At 33.1% G+C, this 18,447-nt stretch overlaps 1 protein-coding gene across 5 annotated transcripts in view; it reads left to right on the forward strand.

Moving 5' to 3' along the window:
• USP34 (ubiquitin specific peptidase 34) overlaps positions 1-18,447 on the forward strand; it is a 231,082-nt gene that overhangs the window by 124,960 nt on the left and 87,675 nt on the right. For all 5 annotated transcript variants that reach the window (XM_060026527.1, XM_060026530.1, XM_060026531.1 and 2 more), the window contains 9 exons: positions 160-242; positions 2,835-2,989; positions 4,116-4,229; positions 5,992-6,091; positions 6,226-6,385; positions 9,231-9,357; positions 9,454-9,601; positions 17,359-17,459; positions 17,669-17,878. In XM_060026527.1, coding sequence (XP_059882510.1) covers positions 160-242; positions 2,835-2,989; positions 4,116-4,229; positions 5,992-6,091; positions 6,226-6,385; positions 9,231-9,357; positions 9,454-9,601; positions 17,359-17,459; positions 17,669-17,878 — 1,198 coding nt within the window. The remainder of the gene's footprint in view (positions 1-159; positions 243-2,834; positions 2,990-4,115; positions 4,230-5,991; positions 6,092-6,225; positions 6,386-9,230; positions 9,358-9,453; positions 9,602-17,358; positions 17,460-17,668; positions 17,879-18,447) is intronic.

The raw sequence follows: 18,447 nt of genomic DNA on the forward strand, positions 1-18,447 counted from the left end.
TATAACCAAAGATATAATTAAAATATTTAATAATTATGAATGTTATTAAATGGAATTTTACTTATTTTGTATAATTTAAGATTAGGACCGTTAAATCTTTAAAAATAATTAAGAAATAGGATCTCTCAGTTAATTATTTTAATGACTTTTTAAATACAGGTACAGCCATAGTGCTGAAGTTCAGGTGCGGCTTCAGTTCTTAACTTGCGTGTTTTCAACTCTGGGATCACCTGATCATTTCAGTAAGTTTTTAAATCAGTATTTTAGTCAGTTTTTAGATCTTCCTTGGCTCTTGAAATAGTCCAGTTAAATGTACTCATGCCTTTAGATTTCTGTGGTGATCACATTATTCTCAGTACTGAATGTCCTCTCAGTATGTATGGCAATGAGAACTCGCCACTGACACATTCTTGTTTCAGGCTCTGAAAGTGCCAGTTTCTTAATGAATAAATGACTCATTTCAGGAACAAAATATTTGGGATAGGAGAACGTATCATGTTAGAGTGACTGTATTTTTTATTACCTTTGGTTATAGAGTATTCCTTTTACTCCGGTTGGAAACAGCCACTGTCTGCATATTATTATCAGGGCTGATCTTATCCAAAATTGGTTGGCTTCATAGGTGATAGAGACTTAGACACCCTAGTTTTATTTAGATGAATCTCAAACTCAATTTCATTAACAGTTAATCTTATTTAAAAAAAAAAAAAACCAGTGACATTGGTCTGGTATATTCAGAGTGTGGACCATTTCCAAATCCACATGCTAGATATTCTCACAAGAAAGGAGGAAGCTTGATTTCTTTTGGCCAGAGCTCCTTTCTTCTTGCTAGACTGTGTTTTCTTTCACACTCCACACACTTCTTTTACTGTGTGTCCCTGTCAACAAACCTCATTTGTTAGAAGGGCATTCTTTCTTTAGCTGTGGTTAATATAATCAAACTGATGAGCGTTTTGCTAGCCTGAGAGATGTCTTCATGACTCTTAAGTCCATATATGCTTGAGATATGCCATGCATTTATTTTATTGTTTAAGTCTATAATTTCTTCTTTAAGTCAAGCTGTTTGTAATGTCACTAACATTGTGATACCAATAGATATCAAAATGAAGACACCTGTTTTTGATAGGAAACTTCTGTTTCATATTACTAGGTCATTTATTACACCCATTATGACTCATAATATATAAGAAACAAATAATATAAAATATTTTTAAAAATCTTATATATGAGAAGTCAAGCCAAAACAAATATTGTCAGCATAAATAATTTCACATGACCATTAAGTTTCATGTTTGTTGAGTATAGATTTTTATTGGAAAATGTTAATCACTCTTTTCAGTATTTGAGTAATGAATTATTTATTTTGCTGCTCCCATTCCAGTGAACACAGTATGTATTCATACACAGTATGTATGGGCTTTCAATAGCTACTGTACATATAGAATCATACTGAAAACTTCACTTATCCCGCATCATAATTGTACTTATCTAACTGGCACAGTTCCTTTCAGGTATAATATGGTTACTCCAAAGTTATATTTGATAAGTTAATACAGGTTTTTAATATACCAATAACTGTATTCCTTTAAAAACTTAAAACAGTAACGGCAGCTTATACATTGCCTATTAAGATTGTGAATTGGTGATTTAGCCATTTATGAATACACTTTGGTTTTGTTTACTATAATTAACCTGGATGCTTTTTTTTAAGATTCTTACCTGTTTTTACCTATCTTCACTTATCTCTCTTCTTAATTACTTAATGTGTTTAAGTTATAATATACACTAAAGGTTATTTCTGGTTTTTTTATGTTGGCTCCCAGGGGCACAAATTCTTAGAACAAGTATTCCATACATTAACTGTTTTTGTGAGAAACTGATTGGATACATTTTTCTGATTAAACTCTTTAGACTGATATTGCTACTAGGTCAATATTGGGTTGGCCCAAACGTTCTGTTCAGGTTTTTCCATAACATCTTATGGAATACTTTCTGAGGTGCTTTTCATATTCTGAATCTCATCTACTTTTTTTAGGGGATGGTGGTTCTTACGATTCTGTCATCTTTTCAGATGCCTTCTGATTCTGGGGAATAAGCCTAGGCTCTAGAATCCCTTATGATATACTTTAGAAATCCCATTACACTTTTATTCTACCCTTTTGGATTGTCTCACTTATCCATATTCAGACTTGTGATTGCCCTAATGCCTTCTCTTTGATTCTTAATAGTTCTTCTGATTCCTTCTGCCACACTCTGGAATTATCTAATACTTGGGTCAAAGTAATATACAGATTTTGTCTCATTACATTGGCTTCTCAGCCAATTGTATCCCCTGATGTGTTGCTGTTCTGTTTTAGGCCGTCAGTTCCCTTTTGTTTTATTAATTATAAGGATCCCTTTTTTCATAGTTTTCAAAAATAATGCTTATTGGCATTTATTGTTTATCTCCTATGTGCATAGAATGAGCTTTGAACATGACATGGTATCCACTCTATTCTTAACCCTTAAACCTTAGAACTAACTGGACTTTGGGAATTCCCTTTAATCATGTTTGCTGTAATACAATGATATGTTCATATTTTAGGGAAAATGATTTCCAGAACAAATGACTCTTCTAGGATACTTACATAAGTCATGTTTTTTTAGATGATTTATATATGGAGTATATTTAACTACATTTGAAAGCATAAATTATATGAAATCTCTTATGAAATTTTATAGAATGATATGAAATATCTCCTTTATATTTCTATATATATTGGTGCTTCTAGTATATTTAATTAGGATGAAAATGTTGTATGTACCAGGATTTAAAATTTGTAATTTTTATCTAGGGTTAAGTTTGGAGCAAGTTGATATTTTATGGCATTGTTTAGTAGAAGATTCTGAGTGTTATGATGATGCACTCCATTGGTTTTTAAATCAAGTTCGAAGTAAAGATCAACATGCTATGGGAATGGAAACCTACAAACATCTTTTCCTGGAGAAGGTAATTTTATTTCTTGACTGTTTGTATTGTTTTTCTATATTTCCTTTTTCTTTCTTGAAATGTAAACTGCAATGTTCATTTTTTCCTGTTTGAAATACTTTTAAAAAAACTAGTCAAATATACTGCTTTTCAGCAGTCCTTATATAATTTTTGCCACTTAGATTTTGCTTTAATTTTGTCCTCTACAGTGTTTATATCTAAATGAATACTTAGTTTATGTTTACAAAAATGTTATGTTCCTTAGCTAAAGTACTTAAACTGACAGTAATTAGAGTAACTCTTGGTAAACACTAATAAGAAATGTGGGGGCTTTTGGTGTGTATTTTAAAAAATCATGAGTAACATTGTAGTTCAATTTTTCAGGGGTGGTTCCCACCCCACTAGTGTGAGAGCCGTATTCTGCAAGTCTTTCCCTAAATGGTATGGTTTTAGCCAGTCTTCCCACAGATATAAGCCAGTGTTCAGATTTGTAGATTTCTGGGAAGGCGTTTTTAGGAAGTGCTGTCATGGTACTAAAGATACTCCTCTATCCGATTTTTGTTTTTATTTATCAGGTGCCACAGTTGGTTCAGGTGATAATTTTCCATTTGAATTTTAAAACATTTATGATAAAGCAATAGACTTTATTATTCCTATGCTAATATTTGAGATTATAAGGCTCTCTGGGAAGTCTCTGTGACAGAATTGAGTACATATGAATGAGTTTTGGTAATGTAAACTAAATCACTTAATAGATCCAAGACAAAGCTACAAATAGACCTTCAGTTATCTTAATTTCAAGCTCTAACTTATATACAAACTGTACATGTGGCTATACATATTATAAATGTGTGTAGTGTAGGTATACAATAAATAATAAAATTTAAAAATTTCCTTTGGTTCGGGTCGATGTACATCTCAAAAATTGAAACACGTATCAGGTTTCACTTATGTCATGAATAAAATTTTCATTAAATTATTATCTATTTCTAAATTGTCACTAAAAATCTCAGTTGATACATTTTTTTCTGCAATATTTTTTAGTAAAACTAGGTTTATTAATTTAAATCTGTTATGTTAAATCCAGTAAAATGAAATCTGCTAACTTAATTATCATACTAAACCCTTAAAAATTTTTTTTTTTAAGATGCCCCAGCTAAAACCTGAAACAATTAGCATGACTGGCTTAAACCTGTTTCAGCATCTCTGTAACTTGGCTCGATTGGCTACCAGTGCCTATGATGGTGGTTCAAACTCTGAGGTATGGATTTAGGTTTGTCATTTTATTAGGTCAGCTTGTAGAATTTTTGTTGTTGTTGTTCCTCAAATTAGATTATTGAATTATATAGTCTACCAAGCACTGAATTTACTAACTATGCAGACTTTTATTCTAAGGTTTTAAAAAGTTTTATCTTTTGGTTTTAAAAAGTTTTATAAAGCAAAGTTGATAATTTTGCATTACTAAAGATAACCTCGGTTGTACATAATGAAAACTTGGGATACAAACTTCAAGCTATGAAATAAGTAAGTCACGAAGATGTAATGTACACACAGGGAATATAATCAATAATACTATAACAACTTTGTATGGTGCTGGATGGTAATTGATCTTATTGCAGTGATCATTTAATAATGTATAAAAATATTGAATCACTGTGCTGTACACCTGAAACTAATGTAATATTATATGTTAACTATAACTCAATTAACATGACTTATTATACATTCCTTGATTAGTAAAGAAGAAAGGTTGATTTGTCTAAAATCTGTTTTTCATGCCATTTGTTGTGGCCAGGCTTTTCGTTGCTCTTGGGCAACTCCAGAGTTCCTATTGGTAACTTCTGTTCTGGAATGGAGTCCACCTAAATCATTTCTGACCATGAGGCATGATGATCAATTCATTAACTGAAGACTGTCACAAATTGCTAGTCTTTTTTTTTTTTTTTTTTTAACATCTTTATTGAGGACAAATTGCTAGTCTTATCTCTGTTTCTGAGTTCCATTTGCCTAGTTGGGTGGCTGCAAGATTTTGTTGAATGCATTATTCCTAAACTCACCTAACACAGATTGTTATTTGAAAGTCTTCCTTATTGGACATTTGTTTATTAATGATAGCTTTGATTTATGCAGTATACGCTAACATTTTTCATTAATTTTCTTTAGAGGTTGAGTTGTTTATAATAGAAAACTGATGTTAATCTATGTGGTAAAAAATAATTTTAATTGTATTTAGAATGCTTTCATAGTATCTTCCTACCTTCTTTCCTGGTTTGAATAGTGTTCTGTTTGTTTTTGTTTTTAATTTTTTGGTCCTAACTCTTACTTTGATAGCACTATGATAAGTTTCAATTTGGTTATTTCAGATAACCAGACAGATCTGATTTACCTAATTAGTCATACTCTAATTTTGAGATAATACTGCTTTTTAAGTAGATGATATGAACACTAAAGGTGTTCTGTCCCCTATCAGGTTATCTTTCTTCACCCTGTTCAACTTTTGAGAACTTTCACTCTCCACTTTTTCTGTAATTTTCAGTGAAAACTTTTTTTCATCTCATGGTTAATGTCATAAATTTAAATGTCACCTTCGGTTAGCAAATCTTTTTAATTTTCTGTGAACACCTGAAAGCAATGACTTTTTCAGAATAAGTTGGATGAAAGCGTTAACATGTGATGCTAATAATTATGTGTTGTTTTTACTTTGTAGCATGTTTGGAGGACTTGAGTTTTTCCCACTATGTAGTCACAACTTTTGAGCTAAACATTATACACATACATAGTTAGATGATTTATAACTAAGTATTTTTACAAGTACAGGTATGTTTCAGTGACTGAAGAGATTTCCAAGACTTTTATCATTATTATTAAATATTAGTTAATAACACTAAGTTATTTTTAAATATTTTATAGGATATTAAAACTCTTTGATATTGAATGCCTTTTAAATTTGTAACTGCTCTTCTAATAATTTACATTGTTTGACAAATAATAACATTTATAGATGTCATATTTTTCTTTCTTAGCTTTGTGGTATGGACCAATTTTGGGGCATTGCTTTAAGAGCACAGTCTGGGGATGTCAGTCGAGCAGCTATCCAGTATATTAACTCCTATTATATTAATGGTGAGTGATTTGAAATATTGTCTGATAGGTAATTTTTTATGCAAGTATTTTTTGTTTAGCTATAACTTGTTTTCTTTAATATAGCTAAACAAGAATATAGGATTGATATACATATCTAAACATCTGATTTTCAGGTAAAACGGGTTTGGAGAAGGAGCAAGAATTTATTAGTAAGTGTATGGAGAGTCTTATGATAGCTTCTAGCAGTCTTGAACAGGAATCACACTCAAGTCTCACTATTATAGAAAGAGGACTCCTTATGCTGAAGACACATCTGGAAGCATTTAGGAGAAGGTAATTTTTTAATACCACATTATTAGAATGAATTTTAGGCTTTTTTTTTATGCTGATATGTCCAAAATATTCTTAAAATTAAAGTAAAGGTTTTCTTGGGGGCAGGTAGAAAGCATAACTTACCAGAAGTGAAGGGTTAGTAATGGAAGTAATTTTTATTCATGATATGTACCATTTTGCTGTGGAATAGGCAATATAGGTTCCTGGTAAATACTGCAGAGCTTTAAAAATCATAAGACTGAGAAGATATGCATGAATAAGAATCTCTAGACAGAATTCCATCTCTGAGAAAGTATTACTATGATTGAAATGGCAGAACACCACTACCAAAAAAAGTTTCACTAAAACCCTCACCAAGAACATCAAATAATCTCTCATAGTTGAATCAAGTTGAGTCATTTGTTTCATTTGCTGTTTTTTTTTCTTCCTGGACTAGGAGACAGTATTTTAATTTTGAATTTCCATTTACCATGGAAACATGATCAAAAAATTCTGTGTTAATGAATATCTGTATAATTAATTTAGACATACCCTGTGTAATACAGAAATAAAGCAAATTAACATTTATGAATATATCGACTGAATTGAAAGGTGAGTAGATAGTTTTAATTAAGAAATTCTGTTTGTTAAAAATCATGAGTAAATGTAAAAGTACAAAGAACGGTTGAAAAAAATTGTTAAGATTAATAACTTCTTTCAACTTCAGAGCTCAGTTTGATAATGAAAAACTTATACAATTTGTAAATATTGACCTTTTGTTTAAAATATCAGGGAATACTGAATAAAGATTTTCTACACATTCCTTATAAATAACATGGCTCCATGCTTTAAAACATTTAGGTATCGCAAAATTCTTTATTTTGATTATGATTATAATTTGTGGAAATTCTACTTAATTCCTTGTGTTTTTAAAGAATGTGTAAGGGAACGCTAGAGTTTTTTGCACAGAAACTTCACACTGCCTCATAATTTTGACCACTTTAAAAACTAAAAATAAAAAAGCAAATGTGATGTTTTATTCAAATTAATAAAAAATTAATACATACTCATAAAATTCAGATATTACACTAAGATAATACTAAAGAAAATCAAAGTCTCTATCTTTTCCTATCAGAGATATTTACTCGTAATGATACGATAGGTATTCTTCTAAAATTTTCTCTGTGCTGCAGGGCCTACAAACAAACGAAAAAGGTCCTTTTGATTCAAGCCCCTAGTCCTCATACAGTGTTACCAATGGTTTTAAAATAAGCGCTTATTTTAAAAGTCTTTAAAAACAAATTGTTTCCTAAGATTCAATGGTGCGTTTTATAAGTTTAATGAATTTCAGTTCAAAAATTCCTTCTCAGATGTACAAACTTTTTTCTAACTCAAAAAAATTGATTATAGTATCCTTGATAGAAGTCTTTGTATTTGTTTATGTTTTACTCTAAAAGTTAATGTTGGTGTTAAATAATTTATATAAATACTATTTTGTGGATGGCAAGTAAAGAAACTAGGAAACAGAATTGAATATTCAAAAGCTAAGAGCTAGTTTTAAAAATTATCTAGGAATTTTCATGCAAATCCTTGTGTAGTATCATTGTACAGTTCAGGTGCTTAATGTGCTTAGTGCTACTCCTAATTTAAAATTGCCTTAACATTTATAAAATGAAAATATAAAGTAATTATTGTGTTTATGTATTCCTTATATTAAAAAAGTAAATAAAAAATGTCTTTTTAAAGGGGTTGCTACTCCTAATTTGAAATTGCCTAACATTTATAAAATGAAAATATAAAGTAATTGTTGTGTTTATGTATTCCTTATATTAAAAGAGTAAATAAAAATGTCTTTTTAAAAGAGTATTCTTTAAAAGAAAAAAAAAAGGGGTATTCTTTTTAAAAAGAGTTAAGGTTATAGTCTTAAACAGTGGTCTCAACCAGAAGCGATTTTGCCAGAAGCGATTTTGTTTCCCAGGGTACATTAGATAATGCCTAAAGACATTTTTGATTATCACAGCTCAAGGGAGAAGGCGGTGCTGTTGGCATATAGTAGGTAGAGGACACTGCCAAACATCCTGCATTGCACCAGATAGACCCCTCATAACAAGAAGTTATCAGGCCCAAAAAGATTACTGTTTTGCTCATAGAAGCTGGACATTGGATCACTTCTAGGAAATCAAGTACATTTATTCCCTTACTTGCCTTCCTTCTATTCTAGAATTGCTGATTAGTTTTAGACATTGATAATTTTTTCTTAACTAAATTCAGGTACCCTGGATCCTGTCTTCAACAACTGAAAATAAGTTAGAAAATTAATATTTAGTGAGTGTCATGCTAGATGCCTGTTTCCTTTGAAATATTAATCTTTATAACTCATTTTATGGTTTTAGCAGTCATGGAATCGGCTCTCAGTTTTTAGGCTGGTTAACATATATTTACTACAATACAGTTCTGTCTTTGAAAAATATTTCTTAATACCTTTTTTCCTCTTTTGAAAATAGGAACGACAGCTTGCCATTTACTTACCGGATTAGTTTGTTTCTTTAAATTCCTCCTGCCTCTGCTACTCCCCTGCGTCCCCCCACCCTCCTTTAAAAAAAAAGTGTTCCTAATGGGTCTTTTTTTTTTTTTTTCCCAGTAATTTTTCTTAGAAACTAATTTTTAAGGAGCTCTTAGCTATATTTACACATTTAACTTTGATTCAATATGATGAATCCAAACTTAAACTTAATGTTGTAGAGTAAATTGGGACGTACTGGACCCTTTTGTGGGTGCTTTCATTTTGTAAAATAGTAAAAACTTCTGTAACATTAAAATGGTTTATAATGATATCCTTCCTATGTGTGGTTTTTGTGTGTTTTAGGTTTGCATATCATCTCAGACAGTGGCAAATTGAAGGCACGGGTATTAGTAGTCATTTGAAAGCACTGAGTGACAAACAGTCCCTGCCGCTAAGGGTTGTATGCCAGCCAGCTGGACTCCCTGACAAGGTAGTTACATAGTTTTAGTTTCGAAATTGATAACATTTCCCAGTTCAAATATATGTTCTTTTTGTATTTTTAAATTGGTTGCATCTCATATTTCAGATGACTATTGAAATGTATCCTAGTGACCAGGTAGCAGATCTTAGGGCTGAAGTAACTCATTGGTATGAAAATTTACAGAAAGAACAAATAAATCAACAAGCTCAGCTTCAGGAGTTTGGTCAAAGCAGCCGAAAGGGAGAATTTCCTGGTAAGTCCATCAGTTCATATTTTCTAGGTTCTATTATATATTGACTTCACACCTTTACTTCTTTGAAGACTACCGAGCATGTTCATGACTCTCCCCGCACCCCTCCCCCCCACCCCCGCCATGCCCTCCCCTACCCTTGGTATGGTGCCATTGATTCTTAGACAGGAGTTAAGTTTTTTTTTTTTTAAGATGTTATTTGCAAACACTTGTCCTCATTTTTCTCAAAAAAATTCTACTTTTGGAGGTTATTTGATAAGCAGTTTGAGAACTAATAAGTTTAAGTGTCCTTATACTACCTAGTACCCAATTTTACCCAATAAATTTTTTTTTCTATTTTGATATATTTTGTTGTTGTTTTGAAGCATATGAAAACAATACATCATTAAGTTCCATCTATGCATCTCCCCTTACCTCCAAAAAAGTATCATATTAAGAAATTTTTCATATGGGCCTGATAGGTATATTTGATTCTTCCCTTACTGTTAAACCACTGGTGCATCTTTAGTGTCTTTCCATAGCACATAAAATAGGAGCTAAACAGAGGAACAACCAAGAAAGCTGTTGATTACAGTTTAAAGGTCTGACATTGTAACAGGCTAACTATATATATAGGGAAAAAAGTCTTAAAGTTTTAAAAGCTTCTTTTTAGGACTTTTAACCTGCTTGTGTGCAGAGTGATAATTCTTTGACATCTTTTAGTAAGGAGGCAACAATATTGCTACACCATGCTTAAGATGAAAGTATATGTATGTGTCCTCTAAAGTATATCAGGTCCTTTTAATTAATTAATTAATTAATTTATTTATTTTTGGTTATGTTGGGTTTTCACTGCTGTGCTCGGGCTTTTCTCTAGTTGTGGCAAGCGGGAGCTTCTCATCGTTGTGGGGCGCGGGCTTCTCATTGCAGTGGCTTCTCTTCTTGCAGAGCACGGGCTCTAGGTGTGCAGGCTTCAGTAGTTGTGGCTCGCGAGCTCTAGAGCGCAGGCTCAGTAGTTGTGGCGCACAGGCTTAGTTGCTCCACGACATGTGGGATCTTCCCAGACCAGGGCACGAACCCGTGTCCCCTGCATTAGCAGGACTCTCAAGCACTGCGCCACCAGGGAAGCCCTAATAAATATTCTTGGTTAGAGGAATAGAGGTTGAGAAGTCTCCTTCCTACCCCTATCTCTGAATCTCCCATTTCCCTTTCCTGAGGCAAATGTTCTTAGGTATTTTTCAAGAGATAATAAGATTATAATGTAAGAATATTTGTATATATACAGTTGACTCTTGAATAATGTGGGGGTTAGGGACACCAACCCTCCACACAGTCAGAAGTTCATGTATAACTTGTAGTTGGCCCTTCATACCCATAGTTCTTTCATATCCATAGTTGTGCATCTGTAGACTGAGCCAACTGAGAATCATGTAGTACTGTAGTATTTACTACTGAAAAAATCTGCTTATAAATGGGTCTGCGCAGTTCAGACTGTTGTTGTTCAGGGGTCAGCTATATACTTAAAACACAAATGGTAGCATTCCATTTATACTCTTGACCCCTTGTTTGTTGTGCTTAATATCTTAGAGAACATTCCATATTAGTACATATAGAAAGTTACCACATTCTTTTTAAGATCTGCATTGTCTGTAATGTGGTGGGTACCATGATTTATTTTACCTGTTCTCTATTAATGGACATTTGTTTCCTTTCTTTTGATATTATAGTATTATAGATAGTATCCTTAATACATACATTATCTAATGCATGTTGGCTAAATACCTAGGTATGGAATTTTGAGATCAAAAAGTATGTTTTTGTTAACATTGAAATATACATAAAGAGAATATGAAATGAGTAATAATAAAATGAAGACCACCAATGTACCTACCACCCAGATTAAGGAGTAGAACATAATTAGAAGCTAGTTGTGTGTCCCTCCCTGATATCATCCTTTCCACTTCCCCTTAACACTATCTTGATTTGTTACTCTTTTTTTGGTGTTCTTTATAGTTTTACCTCCAGTGTATATATTCCTAAACAATGTATTTAGTTCTGTGAAACAGATAAGTGTGCACAAACTTGATGGATTAAGGAAAAGAGAGTATGGCCTTGTTAGGTCGCAGAAGAACACAAGCTAAAGAGGATGTACTTTCACCCTCTCTAAAGATTTGTGTAAAGCCTCATCTGAGGTTATCAGTGAGAAAATTCTCAAGTTTAGGTCTTGGCACAGTGAAGACATATTTTAGTGCTGTAATGTTGACAAGATGCTGAAATACCAACAGAAATACAGTCACAGAGTCTCTTCTTTTTCTAATCTCTTCATGACTTACTTTAGCTCTTAGGAATAGATCAAAATAGAATTTCTTCTGTGAGGTAATATGAATGTCTTCTGCTGATTTAAGCAGTAGGACATGAAAGTGAGAGTAAAAATTTCACTGTCATATTCTGGTAGTGAACATGACTGGTAAAGACAGTCTGGGTTCAGATAAGAATCTGGACCAGGTTCACTTGCCATTCTTTCCTTAGATAGAGAAGATATTATGAAGGCAGCAGAGATTTTGGTCATGTGGCCCTCAGTAATACATTTTTCTAGTCACACTGATCCTGTTCTCTATCCTTCACATCTGATGCATAGCAGTTGGATCTCCTTTATCATCCTCATAATTCTTTTTGTCTCTCTCCTATGTTGACTGTTCTCTTTCCAGTATTCCATACCTTCTTTATTGGTTCACTTTTTTATTTGGCTGGAATACAATGCAATTGTCCAGTAGCTTCTTGAGAGAATGATGATATGGGGTAAAGTCTGTGATTCTTTGAATGATCAAAAATACATTTCCCATACTTTAAATGGTGATTTGGCTGGGTATAGAATTCTAGATTGGAAACAATTTTGTTTCAGAATTTTAGAGATATTACTACATTGTGTTTTGTGGTTCTGTTATTGCTGTTTAGAATTATGAAGCCATTCTGATACTTTTTTACACATCCAATTTTTTTTTCCTCTTCTAGAGCTTAATGAATCTTCTTGTTCCTAATATTCTGAAATTTTACAATACTAGGCCTGAGTATGGATCTGTTTTCAACAACTGTAATGGGTACTTTAATATTTAGAGGTCCATTTTAGTTTGGCAAGTTGTATCTTTAAGTTCGGGGAAATTTTCTTGAATTAGTCTTCCTGTGTTCTGTTTTATCATTTATCTCTAAATTCTTCATCTACGTGTTTCATCTCTTGGACTATTCCTAATTTACTTATCTTTTCTTTCCTATGGTTCATTTCTTTGAGTGTTAACTTCCTGAGAGATGTTCTCAACTTTATTTTACAATTCTTTTGAGTTTTTCATTTTTGCTGTCATGCTTTTAATATCAGACATCTGTTTTGTGTCCTCAGAGTACTCCTATTATCTTAGTTGAGATATCTTTTTGAGAATATTGGGGTTTTTTCTTTCCTTAATTGTTGAATCTTTAAAAATCCAGACTGATGGTGCCTGCATTTCAATTAGAATGTTTAGCTAATTACCTCATTATTTTCTGTTAATCTCATCTCGTCTTTAACCTTATATTTACCACTCTGGCATTCTTTATTCCTACGTATAGATTGAAAATTTTCCATTTGCTTTCTTTTTTCTTCCTCTTTCTAATGAATTTCCCTTAAAAATGTTTATGTTGCAGATCTGGTGATGAATTTTCTCAAGCTTTTTTTGTTTGAATAAAAAGTTTGTTTTGCCTTCAATTTTGAAAGAAATTTTCACTGGATATAGAATTCTAGGTAAAGAAATTTTTTTTCTTTCAGGACTTTATAAAAAAATTTCCCATTATCATTTGGCTTGCAAAGTTTCTGACCAAAAGTCTGTGGTTTTTCTTATCTTTCATCCTTTGTATACAATGTGTCTTTTTAACTGTGCTTCGTTTTAAAGATTTTTCTTTAACATTGATTTTCAGCAGTTTGATTATTAATGTGCCTTGTTGTGTTTTTGTGTTATGCAGCTTGGGTTTAGTTCAGCTTCTGGGTCTGTTGTGTATTTATAACATTTATCAAATTCAAAAAAGATTAGCAATTATATATTTTTTCAAATATTTTTTTCTTTTTCCTTACCCTTCACCATAATTTCTGGGCTTCTAATTAAATGTATCTTAGTCTGTTTGTTAGTGCCTCATAGATCACTGAGGTTCTGTTCTTTTCCTTTATTCCTTTTTTTTTCTTCTTCTCTCTTTTTCTTTTCCTTCTCTTTCTACCGCTTCGATCCCTCTTCTCTTTCCCTCCTTTGTCAGGTGTTGATCTTGTTCCTGTGTCAAATCAGTATAAGTCAGATTATGGATTATAAATTTGTGTCTGGCTTAGGATTTATCTTTTTGAGGTCTTGATAGTAACTGTAAGTGCATTTGATTTCCAGGTTGCAAACTTGTTTGCTATTATCTGTTCTCTTTTTTTCCCTGTCAGATGTTTGTAAAATTTTTAAAATTTACTTTATTGCAGCTTCAGAGGATAAAAATTAGATATGTGTTGTTTAATATATCATCATAACCTAAGAATTTCTAAGATTTCTTTTTCCTTTTCTTGTTTTGAAACATTCATTGCATTAATATATTAAATTTTGGGGGACTTCCTTGGTGGCACAGTGGTTAAGAATCTGCCTGCTAGTGCAGGGGACACAGGTTCGAGCCCTGGTCTGGGGAGATCCCACATGCCGCGGATGCTAAGCCTGTGTGCCACAACTACTGAGCCTGCTCTGTTGAACCCAGGAGCCACAACTACTGAGCCCACGTGCCACAGCTACTGAAGGCCGTGCACCCTAGAGCCCGTGCTCCGCAGCAAGAGAAGCCACTGCAGTGAGAAGCCCATGCACCGCAACGAAGAATAGCCCCTTCCCACCACAATTAGAGAAAGCCTGCACACAGCAGCGAAGATCCAATGCAGCCAAAAAATAAATTAATTTTTAAAAAAAAGATACTAAATTTTTTAAAGATAGCAACTTTTTCGAGAACCGTTAAGGAATAAGCAATTCTTAAGTTAAAAAAGATCCTCAAAAGTAGTAGAACATAGAAAGCTGCTCAGTTAACTGTAAAAACCAATTCAGCCGTTATAATTGAAAGTTGATACGTTATGTACACAACATGTAGGCCTAATTCACATATCAAATAGAGTCCAAAATCCTAGATAAACTGCTAGCCATCTTAGTTCTATTTTGTAACAAAGTCGTGCATGCTTAGGGTCTCTAACAAACTGGGAAGCAAATCAACTCCATATTATCTTAGCAATACATCACTACTAAGGATGTTTTATCTCACTATTGTAAAAAGATGAATAGTCATAGATTTATTAGATTATCTCAGTAACATAGAAAAGAAATTTTATTAATAAAAATCTACCGAAGTATTAAAAGTTTAATATAGAGTTTCTGTTCATCTAGTAGCCCATGTTTTTCTTAAGCACTAATTTTAAATGATTTGGATAAAACATTACTATCAGAAGAGGGAACTCAGTGATAATTTGAGGGTAATATAATGATGAATAGGAAACTAAAGAAATCAAGTGTTTTGTAGCAATTTAAAAAACATAAGATACTTGTTTGTTTGTTTTGCTGCACGTGGCTTGTGGGATCTTAGTTCCTGACCAGGGATTGAACCCAGGGCAGTGGCAGTGAAAGTGGTGGAACCTAACCACTGGACCACCAGGGAAGTCCCTAGTTAGGGTACTCTTAGTGTGACGTGTTTGTGGAATATATGAGAATAAAACATTTTTGAGATATGTAAATGAACACTTGAATAAGTGATTATACCTAGCATCTCTATATAAAATATTGTAGAGATGCCATGTTAATTTCTTAATATATTTTACCTAAATCTGAATGAATTTTTACTTTAAATTGGATGAAACTACTCTGAATAATAAACTGTGTGAATAAACTAAACAGTATCAGAAGTTCTGAGAGGAAAACCTGAAAGGATAATAGATGAATTTCAATACTAGCTATTATACATTTAAAAACTACAATATTATCTCATAAAGAGTGTTAATTAAATCACAATAGATAGCAAAGAAATAGTCTTATGAGATGTTCGGTTTAGGGGCAGAAAGAAAAACCCTGCTTCTCTCATGTTCAGGATGAACTTAAAGTATTCTTTATACACACATGCACGTGCATACACACAATAAACTCTAGGACAATTCAGAAGATATAGGATTGAAAATTTATCAAACTTTTGGGAGGGCCAAGGTTTCTAGGCTTAGAAATAACAAGAAGGGAAAAAAACATAGGTTTAGCTACACAACAATTAGCAATTTTGCTACACAACAATTATATATTTTTTTAATATATAATTTTATTTATTTATGCATGCTGCCGCGGGTCTTAGTTGTGGCATGCAGACTCTTAGTTGTGGCATGCAGACTCTTAGTTGCGGCATGCATGTGGGTTGTAGTTCCCCAGCCAGGGATCAAACCGGGCCCCCTGCATTGGGAGCATGGAGTCTTGCCCACTGGACCACCAGGGAAGTCCCATACACAACAGTTATATTTAAGGAAAAATACTGAAATGAATCTTACTGGAGGAACTCATTTTCCTTTCCTGTGTTTGAAATATTTTCAGGTAGAATTTTCTTACTTGAGTGGAGGGAAAAGGTAATTTTAAAACGTTATGTGTTGTTGTGGAAAGCAGTAATCGTGCTTCACTCATTCCTGAAAATAGTTGGTTAGTGCCTATCCAATGGAATTTTCCTACATTAAGTTAATAAAATTTAACAATATTTGAGTTTAATTATTCATCAGATATTTCATCATTTTGCTTAACTTTCTTCCTCTGTCCAGCATTTTCTTTAAAAAAATTTTTTTTCATGGATTAAACAATAATTAATTTGAATGCCTGCTGTTCTAATGCTGGGAATACATGTGTGCCTTTGTGGAACTGGGTTGGGTTTTTTTTAGTGGGGGAGACAGATACTTAAATATAATATCAGATGCTAATAAGTGCTTTACAGAAAGATAAAGCAGAGTAAGGGATTAATAGTGAGATGAGGCTTTTTAGATTGAGTAGTTAGGAGGAAGGCCTTTTAGAGCTCACATTTGATGAAAGACTTGAACTGTGGGAATGATCCATATGCATTCCTGGGGAGGAGCATCTTAGACCTTGAGATGGGAACATGCTTGATGCTTTCAAGAAAGAACATGCTTGTGTGGCTAAAGCATATTTTGGTAGGGACGATGGTGGGAAATGAAGTTGAAGCAAAGAGGACTTATGAATTCTAGAAATGAATTGCCTCAGTCTATTGAGTTCGTTGAGCTTACTGTAATCTAGAATGTTGTAGCTCATCTTTTTTCTTTTCTTGTCAGAACTTTTTTTCTGCCATATAATCTATTTTGTGTTGATAGGTAGTAACAGGGAAGAGAAAACTCGATCATTATAAATACATGCTGGTTACTTGTGAACTAAGGCATTAATGAATCTGTTTCTCCTGCATGTATTGCTAAGGGGAAAAGCTGTAGGTTCCCAGAAAGCTCTGTAGTGTTTTTTACTTGTAAAAATTTTCATATTATTAAGCAAGCAGGAATTGATCTTATTAGAGTGGTGCTAAAGGAGGATTTTCTTATAATTTTTACTGCCTAAGGCTAACATCAGACAACAGAAAATAATATAAGAAGTATGCTTGGCTCTGTTTCTTCTGCACTCAAGAATTCTATTTAAGCTTAATGTCCAGTGGAATTAATTACTATAACTGTGTATTCATGTTGGCAAGTAAGTTAACTCTTATAAAAAAGTTCACTTATGTTTTCTGTTTTTAAGGAGGCCTTATGGGACCAGTCAGGATGATTTCATCTGGACATGAATTAACAACAGATTATGATGAGAAAGCACTTCATGAGCTTGGTTTTAAGGACATGCAGGTACGCGTAAATGTGGTTTGAGTTTTAATCATCTGTTGACTTATAGTCAATAGTTGTTTAGTTGAAGATACAGTTCAAAAACAGTTCTTACTGCTTTTGTTAAAATTGTAAGGGAAGTTATTTCCTACCTCACAGATTTATTAAACCAAAAACTTGATATGTCTAATTATGTGTTGATTTTTTCCCCCCTGTTGCTCCTGTTTTTATAGATGGTATTTGTATCTTTGGGTGCACCAAGGAGAGAACGGAAAGGGGAAGGTGTTCAGCTGCCAGCATCTTGCCTACCACCCCCTCAGAAGGACAACATTCCGATGCTTTTGCTTTTACAAGAACCTCATTTAACTACTCTTTTTGATTTATTAGAGATGCTTGCATCATTTAAACCACCCTCAGGAAAAATGGCAGTTGAAGATAGTGAGGTGACTATATCATTTCATTTTCACAAAATCTTGTTTTGTCTTTCTGTTGAGTGGAAAATAATTTTCTCAGTAATCTCTTAAAAGCAATAAAACCAAGGAATCAGTTTATTAATTCATTAACTATTTAAGTACCTAATATATCCCAGGCGTGCTGTTCACAAGGATCAAAATAGACACAGTTTCAGCCTTCATTGAATCCAGTGGGGAAGACAGGTAATTGACATGCCTAACAGATAGTTTCAAGTAAACTAACAGATAAATAGTTTCCGGTAGAGATAGTTGCTACGACTTGCCATTATTAAGGACTGGTGATAGACAGACTGTTTATATTTTATTTGGTCAAGGAAGGTTTCTCTGAGGGAGACCATATAAATCTGAGCTTGCAGGGTGAAAAGGAGCCTACTAAATGAAGTGGATGAGGAATGATCTGGATAAAGTAAACTGATTCCTGAAGCCCTTGATATAAGAAGGAGTTAGGCAGGTCTGGGAATTGTTTGGGAGCTGGTAAGTAGAGTGTGGAAGGTAGTGGGAGAGTAAAATGAGGGGAATGAAATGAAAAGATAAACAGA

Source organism: Delphinus delphis, chromosome 12, assembly GCF_949987515.2.
Source record: "Delphinus delphis chromosome 12, mDelDel1.2, whole genome shotgun sequence".
Lineage (NCBI taxonomy): Eukaryota > Metazoa > Chordata > Mammalia > Artiodactyla > Delphinidae > Delphinus > Delphinus delphis.